Genomic DNA, 22,374 nt, shown 5'->3' with positions numbered 1-22,374 from the left:
CAGGACTAATTCGATTTGAGAATTAGTCAAACAACACAACAGGTTGTTTTAAAGCCTTGACAGGTGTCAGATGCCCTGGGGTTGAATATAACTCCTCCTTATCTTAGCCCTGCAGCCTAGGCCAACTTACTTCATTTTTGTTGTTGTTGTTGTTTGTTTGTTTGTTTTTGCCTCAAAATGGGGTGAGTAGTCTTTTTGCTAGGCAGTTGTGAAAGCTGGGACAGGATAGTATAAAGCTTGGTGTGTGACTGGTGTGTAATGCACCTCCAGAGTGGCAGTGTTGTGTATGGTCACAGTGACTTCTAAAATCGGAACATGCTAGTGAATATATTCTTGTTGGCCTGTTAAGTCTGTTGATGTGAATTTTTGAGGTGGTTTAGGTGATTTTGGAAGCGATGATGATGTGATAATGAGTCCATGCGTCTTGTTCATAACTGCATTTAAACTCCTGCTATGTCAGAGTCCCAGCTGAAGTGTCACTCGAGTGGTCAGGTCCATCAAGAGCAGCCTCAATGGCTGAGGGTGTAGCCCAGTGGCAGGAGTGCCCATCCAATGCCAGACCTTGGCATTGATCTCCAATATGGGCATTAACATCTCAGTTATGTTGAATTTTAGCTTTAATGCCATCTGTCACTTGTCTATAGAGTTTCCTTGACTTCAAAATGAGACCATCTGACCTTAGGTACCAGTGACACAAGACAGGCTCACCTTCGTGAGCGTCTGTGGTAGAATGTCACTAAGTATGGGCTTTTCTTCTGATCTTTGGAGTAACTGAAATGCGGGAATGGAATGCTAGTGCTTTAATGCCTCACAACCTACTGTGCCTGAGCTTTAGGTGCAGTCATGTGCATCTCCACCACAAAATAGTGTGTGCACACCAATAGGCCACAGGTTGATGGGAGGTCAGCACACTTCACAGGTTCTAGTACTCATTTCTAGAGTGGTGGTCCAGTTTTTGTGATTCAAAGTGATATTTTAAGTGGTATAATTTTATTTATTTTTTTTCCTGAGACAAAGTCATTTATAAGAACATATTTCTATGTTAGAGGTTTATATTAGAAAGCCTGAAAATTTTAAGTTTGATATGAAATATGGCTTCTAAAACCAAACCCTCTTTGAGATTTAAATGGTCTGTAAGAGTGCATGCCTCTGTGCCCTGGGAAGTGAGCAGCCACGGATGGCAGTGTATGTGGGAGTTAGGAAACGCCCATGGTAATGAGCGAAAGAGTGAGTGATCTCCAACCAGAGCTATTTGTTAAGTACCTGCTAGGTCCAGGACTGTCTCATCCCTGCTGTCCTGGGGCAGAGAGTAGCTTGGAAAACATTTTGGAAAATAAGTTGCATTGCAAATGTAGTAAGGCAGTTTTGATTGCCCTCTTTGTGTCAGTATTGATTTAGATTTGGGGAGATGGATAACATGGGTCTTCAGGAACCTTTAGACACTTACAGATTACATGATTTCACTTGGAGGTGCACAGACAGAGGTAAGAGAAGGCAAGTGATTTCAGTGAGAGGCTACTTTTTGTTTGTGGAGTTGTGCTTACTTCTCAAACTCTGTTTTGAATTGTATACTCTAAGTATATAGGTTTTTAATAATGACCCTGACTTGTTTTGTATCTCAATTGACTTAAGGCTTTCAAAATAAAACAAACAAATAATTAGAAAGAAAATCCACGTGTTCATTGTCTCTCTTGTTTTGCAGGTATCCGTTGCTATGTTGACAATGAAGGCCTTATTTCCAGCAGATACGCTTCTATGAGAAGACTCACGTCAAGCACTTTAAGTATTTTCCCTTTGTTGCACCAGCATGGCAGGGTTCAAGCGAGGATATGATGGAAAAATTGCTGGATTATACGATCTGGATAAAACCTTGGGTCGAGGTCACTTTGCAGTGGTTAAACTTGCCAGACATGTCTTTACCGGTGAAAAGGTGGCAGTGAAGGTGATTGACAAGACGAAGCTAGACACCCTGGCCACTGGTCATCTCTTCCAGGAAGTAAGGTGCATGAAGCTAGTGCAACACCCGAACATCGTTCGTCTCTATGAAGTCATCGACACCCAGACCAAACTGTATCTCATTCTAGAGCTTGGAGATGGAGGAGACATGTTTGACTACATCATGAAACATGAGGAAGGTCTTAATGAAGACTTGGCCAAGAAGTATTTTGCTCAGATAGTTCATGCTATATCTTACTGCCATAAACTCCATGTGGTTCACAGAGACTTAAAACCAGAGAATGTAGTCTTTTTTGAAAAACAAGGTCTTGTGAAGTTGACAGACTTTGGCTTCAGCAACAAATTTCAGCCAGGAAAGAAGCTCACTACAAGCTGTGGCTCTCTTGCATACTCTGCTCCAGAAATCCTGCTTGGCGATGAGTATGACGCCCCTGCAGTAGGTAGGTATTCTGCCCAGGGCTCCCCGTCGGAGCTCTGCCAGCTGGTATTGGTTGAGTCAGTTTTATAACTGAAAATAATTCCAAAGAGAATTTTGATTATATGTATTTTACTTAACAGATTTGGTTTTATGAATAACACGGTGTGTTCCTAAGCCAGCAGGCAGGTTATTTCAAACTTACAAGGGCAATGTCTAAGAGTATTTTTAAACAAAGGTAATTAGAGTCTTGTTGAAGGAACCTCTCAGGGCACTCATTGTAGCTTTCTTCTTGAAGTCTGTATTCATTTCCTTCTGTCTTAGGTTGTTTTCTGGCTGTGACCCTGGCTGTCTTTTCCTGCAGACACCCTTTAACAATCATGTCACACCCACACTGTGGTAATAAAGTGAATGGTACAGTGTTTAAGAATTAGAAATTGGACTCAGGCTAACTGACCTTGAGTAAGAAACTGACTGCCCTGCTGACTTCTTCACTTGTAAAGTGGATTGCTTTCCTGTGCCGTTTTGTTTGCTTTCTCATTGTTCAGATGGGAACTTTGCCCCAGTGCCACAGCAGCAAAGGATAGCACAGGACCTGCTGTGCCGCATGTCTGGGGGGGGGGGGCAGCGGATAGCAGCTTAGCCTTCTGGCTGCCCTTGCCTTCCCCAGCATACTTAGAATTCCCTGTCTGTGGTGGAAGCACTCGCTGCCCCTCAGGTGAGATCAGCTCTGTCCCCGTGGGACCATGCCAGTTGTGGGGGTCATACAAGAAATGGTTTTGGCTGGAAAGGACTTGTTGAACTGAAGGTGCTGTCAGCTTTAAATTTGATTTACTCTTAGAAGTGTATTCTGATGTTACGTGTATATGACATCAGACTTTATAAGACTAGAGTGTTGCCGTGTGAACTGCACACAGGAGGTAAGTGATGACAATAGCGTACTGACATATTAGATTGCCGATGCCATAGCAAAACACACTGTGGCTAGACAGAGTTTCCTGTTAGACTGTTGTGTTCTGGAAAAGAAAGGACGGTGGTTGGCCTCTGCCTTCAGAGCCAACCAGGTTTCACTGCAACCTTTTGTTAGAGTATTTGAGCCAGAGATTTTGCTGAGTGAAGCCATTTAAATCAGAACATAAAGCCTGGTTGACATAGGCATGATGTAAGCATGTGAGACACCTTCCTGCTTTCCACACCTAAAGTGAGGCTAAGTCAAGTGTGGTGAAAATCAGGAAATGTTACACAATTTAGAAGACTGTTCGGCAATACCCTGGTTAAGAAAAATATACACATCATGTGACTAAGTAGCTCGTTAGCTCGTGTGTGTGTGTGTGTGTGTGTGTGTGTGTATGCACAGGGGGATGAAAAACGGGCCTCGTAGTGGTGGTGCGCACCTTTAATCTAGCACTTGGGAGTCAGAGGCAGGCAGATCTCAGTGAGTTTGAGCCAACCTGGTCTACAGAGCAAGTTCTAGGGTAGCCAGAGCTACACAGAAACTCTGTCGGGGTGGGGTGGGGGTAGGAGGCTTTGGAACATAGCCTTGGCCCAAGCGCATCCCCACCCTACTCAAGCATGATTACGTTACTGTTGAATGAATTGTTTCAGTATTCCTACTGAATTTTATATCTTGGTTAAAAGGCATCATGTATGTCTTAGTGGTGGATTTCCTTAAGTGTATTGAAGGGCAGAAAGCAAACTGGTAAAGAACACATGCAGCACAAACTCTGTGTGTGTCTGAAGTGTAGTATGATGGCATGTGTTGAGGGGCGGTGCATATACACAGAGTGAGCACATGGAGATTATTTCCAGGAAGTTTTGTGTTTCTGTTCTATTTGGTATTTGGCATTTCTACACTGATGTTCTGGTATTTTCATTGTGTGCTTTCTTCTTCTCTTACCCCTCATATTCCTCCCTTCCTTCTTCTTCTATCCTAAATATCGCATAATGAAACTTAAGAAAAGTTAAACAAAAAGAAAGAAAACGTTTGGGGGAATGTTGACCAAGCTGGCAGGTGGTTACTTTGTGTCGGTGAAGTGCAGAGTGGTTTGGGTTCACAGGTTATTTCTTTATCTTTGTTATTTGTGTTGATTTTAACTGACTCTGATAAATACAAAATTGGTCTCATAAATGAACCAACACTTTTCTCTCTGTTAACATGCTATCTCTTATGTCAAAATTAGTGATGTTTTGGCAAAATGAACTTAGAAAAGACCATGTCACTATGAAATTGGCAGGTGTTGCTGGTGCAGATGTGGGCCTGTGCCGTCCTTTTTGTTATATGACTTTTTGCCTTAAGGCTGCTGTCATTTTATTCTTCGGAGAATCAGATTTTGGTTTTAGTTATTAACTGTACCTTTGCTTTCTGTGAATTTTTTCTTTCCCTGTCCTTTCTCAGCTTGGATGTTCCCTCTTTCATGGTGTCTTCACTTCTGTAAGCACTGAACGGGGGCTGCCTCTGCTGCAGTCTCTGCCCCTCCCAAGCGTCTCCCCGTGGAGTTACTGCTCCTGGCCGGACTTGTCTTCGCTGTTTGATTTCCTGTTATGCTCTAAAGCCATTTAGAATGAGTTCTTTTTTTAACTCAATGGGCATAAATTTTGCCTTTTAGCTTATTGATTTTTAATATCTAATTTTAGTTCATTGAAGTTAACAGATGTACCCAGTTGCATTCTGCTTTGGAGATATTTTTGGATTTTCCTCATTGGCTTGATCATAGTGACTTTCACAGTGGTGGCCAGAGTGTTCCCTGTGTGATTCATGTGCTTGAAGAAACTTTATACGTGAGTTTGTTCATCCTGTGACCTGTTCCTTTGTAACCGCTGTCTTCCCAAAGGAACGATGCTGTTCCCACTCTGGTCTGTGGATTCTGTTGTGATCAATTTCTGCTTTGTGCATGCTGTTTTTAAACTGTGAAATTTGAATTACAAGTTTATTTCCCATGAAATAAACTAATATAAAAACAACTTGTTTGGTTATTCAGCTATACCTCAGTTCTGCTTAGACACCTGTAGTTTAGTTATTGGTGTTTAGGTTCATGTCCTTCTGTAATATATAGCTTTTATTCTTACATAAATCTGTGAGTCTGCTTTAAGGAGCTGAATTTAGTCTATGGGTATTTGCTGGAATATTTTAATTTACTTGATGTGTGTGTGTGTGTTCTCTTACATATCATCTTTCCCGGTTTTGTTAGGTTACCCAGGTTTCTTTCCCAGTTGTTTGCAGTCTGTGCAGTTGGTTCCTCTCCATTGGCTTTGCTCTCAGCACCCAGAGTTCTTGCTGTTGGGGGTAGTTCTCCTCCCTTGCAGCTAAGACACAGCAGTGGTGGGATCTGGAGTGGCTTTTGTTCGGCTGATGTTACTCTTTACTTAGTTTATAACTGTCTTGACTTCCCTGTCCTTCACCTGGATAATTATTTTTTCTCTTTTCGTATTTCTTTGTTCTTTTTTCATCCTTTTATGAAGGATTTGTAAATTTTTTTATCTATCTAAAAATGTCCTCATAGTGATACTTTTGCTGGATATAGAAACACATTCTAATTAATTTTCCTCTTAACTTTTAGATCATTTCTTCTGTCCTTTTGCCTCTGCAGTGCCCAGCTGGGTGTCTGGTGTGAGACTGGTGTGTTTGTCACTGATTCTGTGCACTCCGCTGTGTGTATCCTCACTTATCTGTGAGCACTGCTAAGTGGTCGGCCCGGGTGTTTATTCTTGTGCTCTGGGACCTTAATTCTTCTTACATTCACTTGCCTGGGTTTGTGGGAACACTGGTTGTTTGTTTCTGAGATTTTCAACTAGTTTACCTGTGAATATGTTGTCTTCGTGTTGTAGTCTTCTAGTGGGTCGAGAAGAGCAGGGTGTGTGCTTAAGTGGGAGTCTTGGTTTGGGGACTTACTGTGTGGCGGATTCAGTACACCCTCTAGATGCCGTCCTTTTCCCCCAGTGACCACAGCCCCTGCTAGGGCTCCTATGTAGCTGGGAGGTAGAAAAATTAGAACACCTTCCCTTGGTTCAATTTCTTCCTGTGTCCAGTGTACGTCTCTAGAAAAGAGCACTGTAGGAAGTCCTGCCAGCTGGGTTTGGGATTCCTCCTTCATTGGATCCCACCTGCAGCCTCTTTTCTGCCAAGTCTAGGAGTGCGTGTGGGGGTGGGGTCAAGGACTGGCTAGATCACATTCTGGAAACTATTGCTCCACTCACCTCTGTGGGCTTCCACACAGCTATGCCAAGCTGACTTATTGGTGTTTATGAAAGCCCTGGCATCCTCTTGTGATCTTGTGAGAATTGTGGGGAGGTTGCAGGGCAGCAATAGAGAATGGAGTTACCCCATGGAAGAACAGTCTGGTACACTGGGACTGCTCCACCTTTCTGTTGGCCGTGGGGAGGAGGGGTGTGGCTGCTGGGAGTGGGGAGGGCTTCACAGGGATTTCTGGATATGCTTTTTTGTTTCCCAAAACAGTGCTAAGAAAGCACTTATTCTTCAAACTGTGCTCTGAGTCTTCTTTTAAAGCTCCAGATGTGAAAGCTGTTGCTTGAGCCTTAGGTTTCCAGCCTCCTGCGTTGCAGAGCTGTGATACTGCTTAGGGCAGCTCAGTCTCTTTAAAAGTTTCAAGTTAAAATTAAAATTGGCAGTGAGACTTTTTAAACTCTCTCTTGAGATTTGGAGTCTTCCTGGCATTTTACATTTCTTGATCTGAAAACTTGTAGTTTTTTTGTTTGTTTATTACTCTTTGGGGTCCTGCCACTTAGCTCCCAAATAAATACACAGAGACTTATTCTTACTTAAGAATTCCCTGCCTTAGCCAAAATGTAAGACAGTAGTGTTTGTGATGAAGTATATAGGAGTGTGTGTCAGCATCTCTAACTGAAGCGTATCTAACTGAGGTGGTGATGCTCATGGGAAACCCAGGAGCTGAGTAAATAAATGCAGAGCATGCCCAGTCAGTGGCTGGAGAGTGCAGCCTGGATGCTCACCTGTCCACAGGGATCCAGTCCGCAGAGCTCCCAGCTGATGCCCCACCGGCTCTTTACACACAGATAGCTGAAGTCTGTAGGGAGGAGCAGAGGGTCTAGAACAGCTAAACTTCAGAGAAAAAAAAACATGAGTAACCAGGGTTACGGAGGAATCACTAATACAACCAGATTTAGAAAACAGTGTGGCAGCGTCTTACAAAACAAGGTGTTTACTTACCCATGCAGCCCTGTAGTCACGCCTGGTGTGCCCCAGAGAAAACAGCTGTTCTCACATGGACCGTCAAGTCCACCAATGTAAGGACAGCTACACCACCTACCACGGGTATGTGCAGCAATAAAAGATGCCCACTGTTGATGTGACTTGAGTCTGTTTTAAGGGTCGGGAGGTGGATACTTTAATTCCATCAGTAGGGAGGGAAAGGCAGGAGGATGAGGAATTTAAGCCAGCTTTAGTTACAGAGTGAATTATCTCCTAACAAAAGTAAACAAGAAAACCCCACCTCCTCTCAGAACATTGTAGACTCTATAATGTAATTCTCTTGAAGTGAAATTGTAGGGGCACATTGGTGATTGCACGGGGCTAAAGGTAGTGGTGGGTAGCTTGGCAACACAGGGCAGGGAGGGCCCTTATGATGAGACTTCTGTGTCTGCCTTTGATAAAATTGCATCAAAACTGCACACAGGTATGGGTGAAACACTGAGTTCTGAGCGAGCTGTCTGAGCTGTGCCAATGTCGGTTTCTACCTTTGATCTTCAGTAGTCTCACTGGGAAACACCACATGACACCTGTCTCTGTACAGGGGTGTGTGTGTGTGTGTGTGTGTGTGTGTGTGTGTGTGTGTGTGTGTGTGCAGTTGAGGAATGGGGCAGAGAGCAGTCTGTCTCCACCTTGTTCTTGAGAAGGAGTCTCTCCCCGAGCCTCTATATAATCAGTTGCTGAAGGCAAGCGTTTACAGGGAGGGGATTCCTGGATCTGGGTTGAGGCTGGATCAGGCAACCACCAATCATGTGGAAACCGTGTGATCCATTTCTTGTAAAATTTGTTAGATCCTGGGTATTGTTTAGAGACTTCATCTTTCAGTCAGAAACAAAACTGGACTGCTTCTGGGCATCATGATTTCATGCCTGTAGTCCCTAGGACTGGACTGCTGTGTTTGAGACGATCCTGAATTGTGGTCAGCACAACTCTCAGGATTGGTTTCCTGTGCCCTCCTGACTTGCTGTTTTGTTAGGTGGTTCTGATTGACTCTGCTGTAATCACTGCTATTGACCACACTCTGGGCCCGAGTCTGTTTCTGGACTTTCTCATCTCCTTTTCTTTTGCCTGGAACAGAATAATCTTGTCTAGGATTCTCCCGCATATGTCAGCAGGTCTGGAGACCCCTGCATGGCCAGTTCTTAGGCTCCGTTACCTCCTGCAGCTCCTGACACAGAAGCCCTCCAGACCATTGACATAATTGCCTCAGTGCTTCCTCTTCTGGAGAGACCCAGAATGCCTTGCTCTGTGCTGAGGCTGCTGTCCCATGGGGACATTTGGCCTTAGTTCCTGGCTGTCTCTGCTGTGGGAGAAAGAGTATTTAAGGTGCTGTCTACTTTGGGAGCCTGCCCTCGGGGAATTTCTACAATGCTGGCTGCCTTGGGAAAATGGGGAGAAAGGGTGAGCCTGGGACCTTTGCTCACATGTTTTCCCACATGTTGGTTTTAGTTGTATTTTAATTTCAGGAGGTTGTTTACATAGGCGTACTAGATCAACTTCTAAAGCTGGGATCTCTCTTCCGCTGTGAGAAATGAAAGCACTGGTATTTATTTCATAGTTGACTCGTCTTTGTGAAAAAGTGTAGCTTAGTTGGTAGAGCACTTGCTAACATGCACAAGGCCCTGGTTTCAACCCCTAGTACTATGTAAAACTGGATATTGTCCTGACCAGGTGCTCTGAAATCCTAGCACTCATGAGATGAAAGTGGGGTTCAGAAATTAAAGGTCATAACCTCTGCACCCATCTTTCTCTTCATATCACTGTGGACATGGGGGAGGCCAAAACTTCAGAATCATTTTCAGAACAGACAGGCAGCAATCATTTTAACTCAGAAATGAGTATAGGTGCAGAGTGGACTTATCTTCATTTGGGTCACATGCTCAAAACAGTGACCCCCCCCACACACACACCTTTCATTGAGATGGGTTTGTTATGTAGTCTAGGCTGGCCTCCAGCTCAGAATTTTCCTGTCTCAGCTGTCTGAGTGTGAAGTTGTAAGAGTGGGTCTGTGCTTTCTGTTGTTGGTTCTTAAAAACTATATTTATGTATGAAATGTAAACCTTTGACAAAGAAAAACTGACTTGTAAACCAGAATTTAGTGATTAGAACAAATCTCTTTCTGTTTTTTTGAAATGAAGTGTCCTGTAGCCCAGGCTGGCTTTACACTGACTTATGTAGTGAGAGTGGCCTTGCAGAGTGTCTCTTACTTCTTTCAGTGGTGTGGTTGCTGTCGCTCAGTCAGCCGCTCACCTGTCTGTGCTGATTGTGGTTGAGCAAGAGCAGGTGCAGGGCTTCTTTACAGCTAGTGTGTCTTTACTTTTTCCTTTCTCACTCCCATCTTCCTTTAGTGCACACACCTGTGTAATTCCTTTGGGTTTTAAAACACTGATTTACCCAGGTTTTATTGGTGAGATTTTGTTGTTGTTGTTGCTTTTAAATTATGACTAAGGATTAGAAAGATAGCTCAGTTGGTAAAATGGTTGGAGGACCTGAGTTCCATCCCCAGAACCCACACTGTTAAAAGTCAGATGTGTTAGTGTATGCACTAAGGGGTTGGAGACGGGTGGATCCTTGAGGCCAGCCTAGTCTCCTTGGTGAGTTCCAGGTCAGTGATAGCCTTGTCGCAGAAGGAATAAACACAGTGAACGGCATCTGAGGCTGTCCTCTGCCTCCACATGGACATTTCTACCTGCTGCACAAGTACACATAAATACATCCCTAAAATGTAACTTAGAATTGTGTTAGCTCTGAAACTTGAGGCAGAAACTGTAGCAACACAGCTTTTGTGATTTTGTATCTAGAGACTTGAGAGTGGAAGCCCTCTCCAAGGTAGATCTAAGTCCTGGAGCGAAGGCATTGGGCATGTTTCTATGGTGGTAAAATGAAGGAGGGCTAGTGGAGACATTGAATAAAGAAGGTGAAGGGTTTTGGGTGTTTTGCCTGTGTGCATGTCTGCCACATATGTACAGTGCCTGTGGAGGTCAGAAGAGGGCATCGAATAACCTGGGATTAGAATTACAGATGGTTATGGGCCAATGAATGTATGGGCACTGGGAATTGAACCCAGGTCCTCTGAAAGTACAACCAGTGTTCTTAACCACTGCACCATCTCTCTACCTCCACCCTTTTTCTTACTGTAGTTTAAATTAAATCCAGCTGTGATTTGGGTAGGAGATGCTGAGGGAAATTTGCAACAAGATAAGACTGTTCCTGTAGAGGTCATCAACCAGTCTGCATATGGTGTCATGGACTTGGAAGTGGTCAGCACGTTTGATGTATGTTTTTAAACTCATTTGATTTTATTAACTAAGTTTATATGCACCAGCCCTTCACTGCATCTTGAATCTTTGCTAAGGTTCAGGAGATCCCCCGTGGGCTGAGAGTTCAGTAGATGGAGGGAAGGCCCAGATGGTATGATCCGTCACTGTGTACCAGGGTGGGATTCTTGTTTTTCTGTTGAGCAGTAATTACTTTCTAGGGGACTGACACTGGTGGAACAGATTCTTACAAGACACTGAGTCCATCAGAATACCAGGGTCGGTGGTGTAAACAAAGCATATTAAGTGGAAGTCAGCTCCACACTGTTTCTACAGCCAAAGTAGCCTTTTTGGTTTGGGGCTTTTAGTGATTCTGTGCTTTTCAGATACTTCGCAAAAGAGCCTTTCTGTTAAAGAACACCATTTGCTAACTGGACTTGGCTGTCACAGGGAGGCATTGAGGTCACACCTTTGGGCTCCTGTTGGCTTGCTTTCTGCTTCATCTGAGGATGTGTCTCAATCTGCAGTCAGCCGATGCAAATGTTCTTTCAGTTGGCACAGTGGGACCAGCCAAACCGATGATTCCATGAGGGGGTAGAGTCCCAGTTATTAATCAGTCTTAACTTTGTGCTCAGTGGGTGCTTTGCTGTCTGTCCAATACAGGCAGAACTGTTATCGAATTATAAGAAAATAACTTAATACAAATTGCTACGACTGACCATCTAACTTCAATATCAAAATGATAGCATAAATTAGGGGAGTTGGGGTTAACTATTAGAGAATTTGAGTGGCCTATGGCTGACCTTTGACTCTCTGGCATTATTAAGGGAGGGAGAGACAGCTGTCATGGGATTCTGGGGCTGCAGCAGATGGGGTGAGGATGCTCAGACTCCTAAACTGTCAGTCACTCTGTTCATTGGAGACCTGCTTATATATCTTCCTTCTCCTTTTCTTTCCTTTTTAAAAGCAGAATCTCACCCCGTAGTCCAGGCTGGTATTTGTACTTCCTGTCCTCCTGCCTCAGTCTGCAGTGCTGAATTCTAAGTATGCAACACCACACCCTGCTCATAACTTTTGAGTTGGCCTTAATTTGCCAGGGTACCAGAAGCTGAAAAAAAGAAACAACAAATAAAACCCACAGTCCTCGGTAACTAAAATGGACAAACCACATTTTCTGTTTGTTCTGTTCATGGCTGTCATTTAGAGTCTCTTACAGATTTGCAGTTATTTTATATAAAACGCTATCAGACTGAATATTTCCCTATTTACAACTTTCAGCTAGTAGATAGCGTGGAGACCCCTGTGGAGAGCTTCCTGTTGGCAGCAGGTGATGGGCAAGAGTCAGGAGGAGTGTAGTGCTCAAAGACCTCTGAGGTCAGGTGGACTCCCAGGTCTCACTCTGATGGCATCTTGGTGCACAGCCTAGTGGATGTATGTGTCTGCCTGTGGCCCTTTAGTGGAGGACCGGTGGCCCACGAGGGTACCTCTGCATCTGAGACTGGTTCTTCAGCCAGCTGCTCAAGTTGTGTGAACAAAGGAACTGGCCTAACATTTTCAGAAGGTACTAGGAGAAGAATATTTTAGATACCAAAGCCTTTCTTGGCCTTTAGCTTAGGCTTGTTCCCAACTGGCTCTTTAAACTTAAATCTACCTGTTTCTATTAATCTACATTTTGCTATGTAGGTTTTACCTCTCTTCCACTCTGTACATCTGACTTGCTCAGCATCTCTCTGGTGTCTCTCCATCTCTCTTCCCAGAGTTTCTTTTCTCAGAAGTCCCGCCTATTCTCTCCTGCCTAGCTATTGGCCATTCAGCTCTATTAAACCAATCAGAAGGTGCCTTTCACACAGTGTGGTCAAATATCCTCCAACATTTCTCCCTTTTTGTCTACATAAAAAGGAAAGGTTTTAACACTAAGAACAGTTGTCAGATAAGAATTCCATTTACAATGTCTAGTCCATTGATATTTGGCAAATTTGGAGAAAATACTCTATTTATTCTACCTTGATGAATCTAACTTTTTATACCTAACCCACATTCTATCGTAGCTTGTATTACCTTCCTAAAAATATCTTTTTAGACCATAAAACATTTTCTTAGAGAAGTAATTTAAGTTTTTATGTCTTTAAATTTATACATTTTATTTTCTCTTTTGTGAATTTCTTTTCTGAATTTGGTAACAAAACTGTGACTATAACTATTTAGACTTCAACCCCATCAGAGACCCAAGAAGGATATAATATTACCTGAGTGAACAGGAGGTATAGAACAAATAACTTCCAAAATTATAGAACTGATAGAGACAGCTGGCTGCCTGGACAGTCACCCAAGTTTCCTCTGCAAGGATGGGGCATCTATCTTGAGCAAACAGGCTTAGACTATCTGACCGACTTTTTTGTGAAGCAGGAATCTTTTAAGGACTGTCTTGTCTTATCTTGGCAAAGTTTGTCACCTTCTTTTGTGTCCTGTTTGTCCAGTTTGGACAGCACACTGTCAGCAGTTGAGTAAAGGGCAGGTTCTTGCCCAGTGACTGACTTTGTCACAATAAAAGCAAACTCTGTAGGAAGGTTATTTGATGCTCTAATTCTTTTTTGAAGTAAATTGTTGCTTCCAGGAACATATTTGTCTCACTGTCAGGAAAAGCCTTATGTTATTAAAACATCTTAAATGCCATATTCTTTAGGTCTCTTAAGTGTTTGGAGACCATCTATCTAAAATATATCTCTGTTTGACCATAAAAACATACCTAACATGGCCACAGATTTAATTGTTATAGATGACTAACTACTAATGTGCATTTCTTACTATCCTCAATAACTTTCAAGGATTAGAACTTTACATTAGATTTTTAAATGAGTGGCATAGGTATAATGCTTAAACAAGAGTAGAAACATATATGCAACATGTTCTAACAAAAATAACCTTAAACTTTTGTATCAATATATAAAAATACCTTAGAGTAGAAACATATATGCAGTATGTTCTAACAAAAAAATCTTAAATTTGTATCGTATATAAAAATCCATACCAATGTAAAATATTTGAGATTAATAGTTGATTTTCAATTTAAAAGTAGATTTAGAAATCTACCCTTTTATTCTATCATTCCTATACTCCCCCATTTTCTTCTCGGAAAGAGATCCCTAAATCTAACGTTGGCTTAGTTTTTTTTTCCCTGACCATGACCAGAAACAACTTGCAACCATCCCCTCCCCAAACAAGGGCAAACATTCCCTGAACAACCAGAAATCACCCACTCCACCTCTTGGGAATGTGGGCATTATATTCTTAAAATTACTTCTTGTTGTCCGGGGATGATGACGTCTTTAGGGAACCCTGAGAAAATTGAGGTAATGGTCAGGTCCTGGTAGAGCTAGCTAGCTGTGTCAGTCTCCGTGGGATGGGGAAGTGTAGAGCTCGTGTTCCGATTGGCTGGCAACTTTGAAGCTGTTCTAGGTGCATATTTTTGAGGAAACTGCAGCAGAGACATTCTGAGGCTGGGTCACCTGGGCTGCTTGTCTTCATTGGTGTCTGGACTTTTTTTCTGAAAACATACAAGCTTCTAGAGGTAACATACATGTCTGCACTAACACAGATATGGAATGTGCAGTGTATGCAAGTCAACTAAAGATAAGTTTTTGTTCTGTGTTTGATCAGGTAAGAGGCATCTGTCAACTTTGTAAGTCCGTTTGGACTGAATAACCAGACTGTAATTTACATTTCCAGCCGTGCCGTATGAAAGGGTGGCATGTAATAAATCACGGACTCTGTAATTAGATCTGTCCTGCCTCACTCAGCCTCTGAGCTGCCCCCATGTCAAGGGATCAGCTCACATGCACCTGTCTTGTAGTCTTTCCTGGTCTCTTCCTTCATGTCTGCAGCCAAGATTTTCTGGTGATCTCCCCTGATCAAATCTGATCTTTATTAATTTTGAAGGAATTCATAGCTCTTTATTTCCTGTGAAAGTAAAGGTGTAACCTCTCCCCCGATACAACATATTTTCTGATTTCCACTCTAAAGTTAAGACATTCTTGAACCATACAGACTGATTTAATTCAGTAGTTTCTCCCACAGTCCACTATCTCTCAGCAGCTGACATGTTTTTGTTTATTAGCGTTTAAAAATTTCAGTGAACAAGGCACCATCCGGGGTCCAGACCCCTGTTTATTTCTCATCCTTATATGGCTTCTTTTTATATTTCTTTATTCTTTCTTTAAAGATTTCCTTTATTATTTTAAATTATTTTTTCTAAGACGATCTATACCCATATTCTTTTCTTTCTTCAGCATTTAAGCACATTTCTAAGCATGATGTACCTGTTTAGAGGCATTTTTTTCCTCCAGTCAGGACCTGGCTTTACTAAGTGCCGGTAGCATTCCCTGACCGCATGAGCCAAGTCTTAAACTACTAGGCAGTGACTAAATTCCCCACTGTGCCACTTTGCTTAGCACATGGTGCTGGTGCTCTGCCCCCTTTAGGTTCATGGACACCAGTGGTAGCCACACCTAACCGTCCTAGCCGGGTCTAGCCATCCCAACTCTGGGAAGTTGCTGAACCCACTTTCCAGAGTCCCTGTGAGCAACAACCAACTGTCATGCTTGTGGAGAGGCCTGGGCTGTGACTGTGGTGCTGGTTGGTGTGACTTCTTCTGTGAGATCATGCCAAGTGTTGGAACCCCAAATGTAGTCAGACTAGGACTGCCAGCTCCCCAATAATGACACAGATTTATTATTAACTATAAAAGCTTGGCCTTTAGCTTAGGCTTGTTCCCAGCTATCTCTTATAACTTAAATTAGTCTGTTTCTAGTAATCTATATTTTGCCACATGGATTTTACCTTTTTCCCATTCTGTATGTTTGACTTGTTCCGCATCTCTCTCCACCTCTCTTCTTCCCAGAGTTCCTCTCTTTCATCAGAAGTTCTGCCTGTTACTTTCTGCCTAGCTATTTACCATTTAACATTTTATTGAAACAATCAGAAGGTGCCTTTCACACAGTCTGATCAAATATCCTGCAAAAGCCAACTCTAAGGATAGTTTATTTGGAGGATAAGGAATAACAGACTCCCTTGGTTTGAAATCTGTCAAATGAATTCTACTTCAACTAAGGGTTTGTATGTGAAGATTTAATGGGAAGGTGAGCATTAATGTATACTTGGCCTTTCTGAGCAGATGAAAAGGACCTCATTAAAAAGCTTATGTAATGCGCACAGTAGAAGAAAACATTTAATCTTACAGTTGATTGTAGTATAAATTCAGGGTGTGGTATAAAGCTTTAGTGATGAAGACTTGGAAGGAAAACACAGTGACAGGACAGAGTGGGGTGCCCATAAACAACACGACACACTCATATAGTCATCTGCTTCCCAGAAAGAAAGGTGTCAGCGTGAGTCAGTGGAGAAAAGATAATTTCTCAGCGTGGTTGCAGACAGTGAGCGAGGAAGCTCAGCTTGGCTCAGAGGCCAAATGTCAACTTAGAGGACTCCTCGAAGGAACATGGAGTGTGTGCAGGTTCCGCTCAGCTAGAGTGTTTAGATGTCACAGCAAAAAGCATGAGTAAGAGAAAAGGTCGCTTATCTGTTAGAGAACTTGTTTCCAGTTGGGCACGGTGTCTGAAGCAGACCGAGAACTGGAGGCCAGTCTGGGCTATACAGGAACATTCTGTCTCAGAACTATGACAGTAAAAAAGACTCAGTAATAAAAGACAGCCTAACTTAAAAATGGGCCAAAGGCACCACCTTTAATCCCAGCACTTGGGAGGCAAAGCAGACGGGTCTGAGTTTAAGGCCAGTCTGATCTATAGAGTAAGTTCTAGTATAGCCAGAGCTACACAGAAAAACCCTCTATCCAAAAACAAACAAACAAAAAACCAGAGTTGATGCCAGGTGAACACACCTAGGCACTCTGTTCCATTGGCCACTCAGGATATTCAAGCTGAAAATCACACCTATTAGGATGGCTGTCATTTTTTAAACTGAGAATAGCAAGAAGTGACAGGGACACTCACGTTGTGAGTTCAGTTGAATGGGACAACCCAAACTCAGGCTCATTTTTGGTGGAACCATAGGATCAAGATACCTCTTTGGAAATGACAACCTGCTTCATTAATAGTCCACGCCCACCTAGCATGACTCTTGAAAGGGCAGTTTTGCGTACCCCAGTTGTGTTGCACTAACCAGACAAATGGAATTGGACAGCGTTTGTGCTGACTTTAAATCCTTGTGCTTTGTCTTGAGAGTCACTGCTGTGTTGCACTGCACTGTGGGGGTTTGAAGTCACTGAGTCCCGACAGAGCATTCTGCAGTGGTTCCTCCCTGGAGAGCATCCACACTGACACGCCATGAAAGACACAACATCTCTGTGTGTTACTCTGCCCATGCCCTTGTCTCATGCTTTTTACTTCGATGATATCGGCACCTTAGACTTTTGAGATCAGTTTTACAACAACATTGAGTGGCAGCTAGATACTTTCCCCTAGGGCTAGTGAAAGGGACGTAGTCATCAAAGATCTAATTTTTCTTTTTTTAAAGATTTATTTATTTGTACAGTATCCTGCCTGTAGGCCAGAAGCGGGCACCAGATCTCATTTAGGTGGTTGTGAGCCACCATGTGGTTGCCGGGAATTGAACTTAGGACCTCTGGAAGAGCAGTCAGTGCTCTTAACCCCTGAGCCATCTTTCCAGCCCTCAAAGATCTAATTTTGTAAGGTGTGAATTTGTAACTGATTCTTCACCGTAGTCTTTAGGAATACCTTGAGGAGTTGTTCTGACCAGTTAGAGAATTGGAGATGATCAGGCGTTCGGGTGGACTTTGTCTGGTGATGTACCTGGGTGGCTGCCTATGTTTGCTCTGACTTGGTTGTCCCTTTCGCTAAGAACATGCAAATCTGTCCTGAAGAAGGGGAACGGAAGTAGTCAGAACAGCCACCAGCACTGCCTGACTCCTTCCTGGGTCATGAGCATGGGATCAGTTCCCTCCACATGATAGTATCACACACACACATAGACATACATACAAAGATGGTCCATTATCCTGGATTTAAAAAATGTTTTATAACAGCTACATATTTTTGTAGAAAATAGCTGTTTTTCTCATCTGAGTTTTCTTAATCTTTGAAGCAATTACTTGCTTTAAAAATTGAAATAATTCTTATTTCTCTTGTTCTGGAGAGATTGATCTGTGAGTTGTGAGCCCCTTGAGGGGATCCTACAGATTGTCCCATCACAAGTGGAGACTCCCGTCTCCAAGAACACAGACTATGTTGAGGCTGCCTTCTTTACCCCTTTCATTCCTGCAGAGAATGTCACCCCCACCCCCAGTCCTGCTCTGTAGCCAGAGGCAGCTGATCTCACCAAGAAGTTACCCGAGAAATGGTAGAAGAAAGGATTAGGCTCAGAAAGCTGGAGAAGTTGGGTGAGATGACTCTTGCCCTGGCAGGCGTGTTCCTCTCCTGAAGCCATACTAAAAGTAATGACTTAGCTGTGGTTTTGTTTTTGTTTTAGTCCTAGCAATCTCATCTCCATTTTATGGAGTTGTTTCCTGTCAACACTAGGTTGTAAAGTGGGTGTGAGGGGATGCTGAGTTGGTATCTGCTGCCTGCCTGGTGTAGGGGTGTGTATGTGCATGTATATGCGTGTGCATGCATGCGTGCGTGTGTATGTGCATGTGTGTGTGTGTATGCCCGCGTGCATGCACATGTGCTCACAATGTGGCTGATAACTCTGGCTTCTTGAACTTTTCCATTTTACTTGAGCAAACAAGGCAATAAGCAGCTGACTACAGCAAACTTCACCTTCCTCCACCTGCTGCAGACTTCTTAGACTCCTTCTCTTTGGTGGTTTTTGGAGTCTAGGAGTAAGCACTGCCTGCCCCTGCAGTCTGGGACCGCCTTTCCCACAGTATTTGCAGAGCTGTCTTGTCCATGGTCTTAGGTTCACCCCAGTAGCAGGCTCAGCTAGGTCCAGGGGATGCATCCTGTATTCAGAGACCTCAGCACAGTGGTAAAAAACTGTAATGACAACCCACAGCTGAGCTGAGATCTTCTGGTGCTGGGTCTCCAGACTGGAGGGCAGTGTGAGGGACCTCAGGGAAGATGGGGATTGTAAGGGGAGCTCTTTGAGAATTTAAGCACGTGGCAGAATTGTGTCCTTGACTTGGGAGTCACAGACTTGTAGAGTAGTGGTCAGTGCTGATTGCTAAGCTTAGACACAGGTAGAAGTGCCATGAATGAGGCCAGGCTGCAGATGGGGACAGTTTGGGGCAAAGTCCATAGTTTAGCTCAGGTGGCATTGATTTTTAGTTTCGAGGAGCATTTCCATGCATTCAGGTCTTGCTGGAAAGGAGATGTGGAGAAGTAGGCTGGGATGGACACATTCCTTTGGGCTCTGTTTCCCCTGAAACCATCTTCAGACTAGAGAATGGCTGAAACTAAGGGGACAGAGACAGGTTATTGACTTTGTGAAGAGCTTGTCTGGGTTCCTCCACCCTCTTTGACTTTGCTCTGGGTTTGCCCTTTGGTGCTGGGGATCAGACCCAGGGCTTTGCATATGCCGGGTAAGTGCCTTACCCCTGAGCTGTGGCCCTGCCTCAGCTTCACTCTTAGCAATCTGTTGAAATAACCTGATAGTTGATGTGTGCGCTAGTCCTGGTATCCATGGGACTAACCACAAACCTTGTTTGGAGTAGGAAAGAGTCTTCAGTAACCAGCACTCCAGGTGATTTTGGATGCAGAACAGTAGTTCTTGCTGGGTGAATAGGATTACCATTCAGTATGGTAAACCACAGACAGTTAGGTTGCAAGGTATCATACAAGAAACAAGGGACCTGGCGTTTATCGTAGGCCACCAGGATCCACACAGTTCTGAAAAGAGCCCTGGGTGTCTGACACTGGAGGAAAAGGGTGTAGCTATTAGCTGCTGTAGGTGGTGTAGGTGCTGCTGTTTTACTAGCAGTAGTGTAGACCATTCTAGTTCTGTTTATTTATTGACTCGTGACTGATTCTGTTAAAAGAAAGCTTGAGGAAAAATAGTAGAGGTTTCTACCTGAAACCTTTTATTCTTCCCATTTTTATTACTTTCTAATCTTTATTTTAGATATGATATGAATTACCTATGATTGCTCTTCCATTTTATTCAATGAAGCAGTGTCTCTCAGTCAAACCCGAGTGCCCCGATATGACCACTCACTAGACAACTTCTTATGGGGATGCAGTCTCCACTTTCCAAGGGTAGACAGATACAGGCAGGCTCTCATGCCCATTTTGACATATATATGGGTTCTGGGAATACAGACTCCAGTCTTAATGCTTTCAGAGTAAGCATTTAATCACTGAAGCGTCTTTACAGCCCAAATCCACACATTTTAAAATCACTTGGGAATATTCTGCATTTGTTTCATGGCTTGTTTGATGTCGTTGTTTGTTTTGTTATGAGGTGGGTTCTTTCTCAGGCTGATCTCAGCTTGTGATCCTTATACCTGCCCCAGCCATGAGCGCTGATAGATTAGGTGGGTGCCACTATGCCTGGATAGTAGCCTGTTTTTATGATTTTCCTTTGACCCTTATATTGCCAAAGGTAAAAATAAAATCATTCAAGGATAAAGAGAGAAGAAAAACAAATTTGGAATAGAAAGTAGAATAGAAATCCAGCCTCAGTGTCCACAGAAGATTAGTTCCAGGACGCCCCACATCAGCCCCAGCACATTGAAGTCCTGTGTATCTGTGATAATAGTGCTGCTGTGTGGCTGTCTTAGCATTAGCTGTCAACTTTACCCAGCCTAGAAGCACATGAAAGAGTCTCAATTGAGGAGTTGTCTTTATTGGGCTGGACTCTGGGGCATGTCTATGAAGAATTGTCTTATTAATTGATGTAGGAGGGCCCAGCCAACCATGGGTGGTATTACCTGGGCAAGTGACCCCAGGCTGTATGAGCCAGAGAGTGAGCCAGCCTGTGTGTTTTGTGGCTTTCTGGCTTCAAGTTTCTGCTTGAGATCTGCCCCTAACTTCTCTCAGTGACGACGTGTACCAGTCAGATGAATCCTGTCGTCTTGTAAGTTGCTTTTGGTCAGACTGTTTCATAGCAGCAACAGTAGGAGCTAGATGAGTGCCTACACAGACATTTCTATATATATATGAATTCCCATACACACACAGAGAGAGAGAGAGAAGGGAATCTATAGACCCCTTACATAGTGCTACATACATTGTTGAAGCTACACTGTGGATGATAAGAGCAAGTCTGAGCGCGCTCAGTGCTGATCCCTCTCCTTCATGGGAAAGTGTTCTACTTCTGAAGCTGTCTGTTGTGTTGCCATGTGGTCCATACTGAAATATTTCAAAATTTTGCACATCACTTAGTACAGGGCTGTGTTTCTGAGTAGCTGTGTTTGGAGAAGCGATATGAGCTCTAGCCAGACTGGGGTCTGCTCGTCATGTCCTCTTCCACCTCTTCCCTCGCTGCCCTCTGACCATGTAGACGGACAGTGTTCATTTGCTGGAGGAGATGACCCTGTCTTAGTTACGCTTCTGTCTGTCCTGAGACGTGGCAACCAAGGCAGCTTAGAGGAGGAAAGATTTATTGTGGGTTCCAGTTTAGAGGCTGGTTTCGTGACTGCCATGGTGCCCAGCTGTTTGTAACTTCAGTTCCAGGGGATCCAACACACTCTTCTGACCTCCACGGCAATGCATGCATGTGGCATACATACATACAGGTAAGACACTCAAACACATACATATGAATCTTTTAAAAGTTGTACAAGGAGAATTTCAGTTAAAATCAGTTACATACATTTCCCTTAAAGACCTTCAGGTCTGATTAGAATCGAGATTTTCAATACTTCTCAATGACTATTTAAAGAACAAGTATAGTCGACTGTTGTTACTGAAGTTATCTGAGTAGAGACCTCTGAGGCCCAAGATCAGGGCAGCTCGTGTTGAGAGCACGGCCAGGCATGTCCTAGGAATCAGACCTAGCGGTCTGTGAGTGTGCCTTCATTTCAGTGGCTTTTCATAAGTACACCCACAGCAAAGTGTGCCACACACCTGAAAAGCCATGCTGTGAGGAATGGTGGGCTCTCACTTGTTGCCCTTCTTTTTTCTTTGAACCAAGGAAATGGTATTTGATTAACAAATTTTAATTTTCTTAGGTTGGAACTTCCATTATTTTAGGTGTTTAGGCTCACATGAAAACAGCAGCTGCCTGTTAGCAGGTGTGATGGCTTGGCAGACCCTGTGGGGTCAGTTCTCCTTTGAGCCTGTGTATCCAGAGTACTGCCTCAAGTGGTGTATGTGTGTGAATATTACCACAAGTACATTTTCATTTTTGGAATGAATTAATTTGTGATGCCCTTCTTAAATCCTTTTTTTGACCTGAAAAAAAAATCCAAAAAAAAAATCACTTTTTTTTCTAATTAAAAGGCTTATATTTTATTTGTAAACAAGAGGTAGGAAGTTGATTGCTGTTGTGAGTCCTCAGGTGTCAGTTCCTGCAGCTTCACATGGGCAGGGTCCTGCCAGGACAGCAGTTTG

General features: G+C 43.3%; 1 protein-coding gene across 3 annotated transcripts in view; it reads left to right on the top strand.

Moving 5' to 3' along the window:
• The window catches only part of Snrk (SNF related kinase), a 51,781-nt gene that overhangs the window by 16,215 nt on the left and 13,192 nt on the right, over positions 1-22,374 (top strand). For all 3 annotated transcript variants that reach the window (XM_085689086.2, XM_085689084.2, XM_085689085.2), the window contains one exon: positions 1,703-2,396. In XM_085689086.2, the coding sequence (XP_085545212.1) occupies positions 1,808-2,396 (589 nt within the window). In that variant the 5' untranslated portion in view covers positions 1,703-1,807. The remainder of the gene's footprint in view (positions 1-1,702; positions 2,397-22,374) is intronic.

The sequence above is a fragment of the Myodes glareolus genome, chromosome 4, assembly GCF_982192425.1.
Source record: "Myodes glareolus chromosome 4, mMyoGla1.1, whole genome shotgun sequence".
NCBI lineage: Eukaryota > Metazoa > Chordata > Mammalia > Rodentia > Cricetidae > Myodes > Myodes glareolus.
This window is presented reverse-complemented; position numbering and strand designations above follow the sequence as displayed.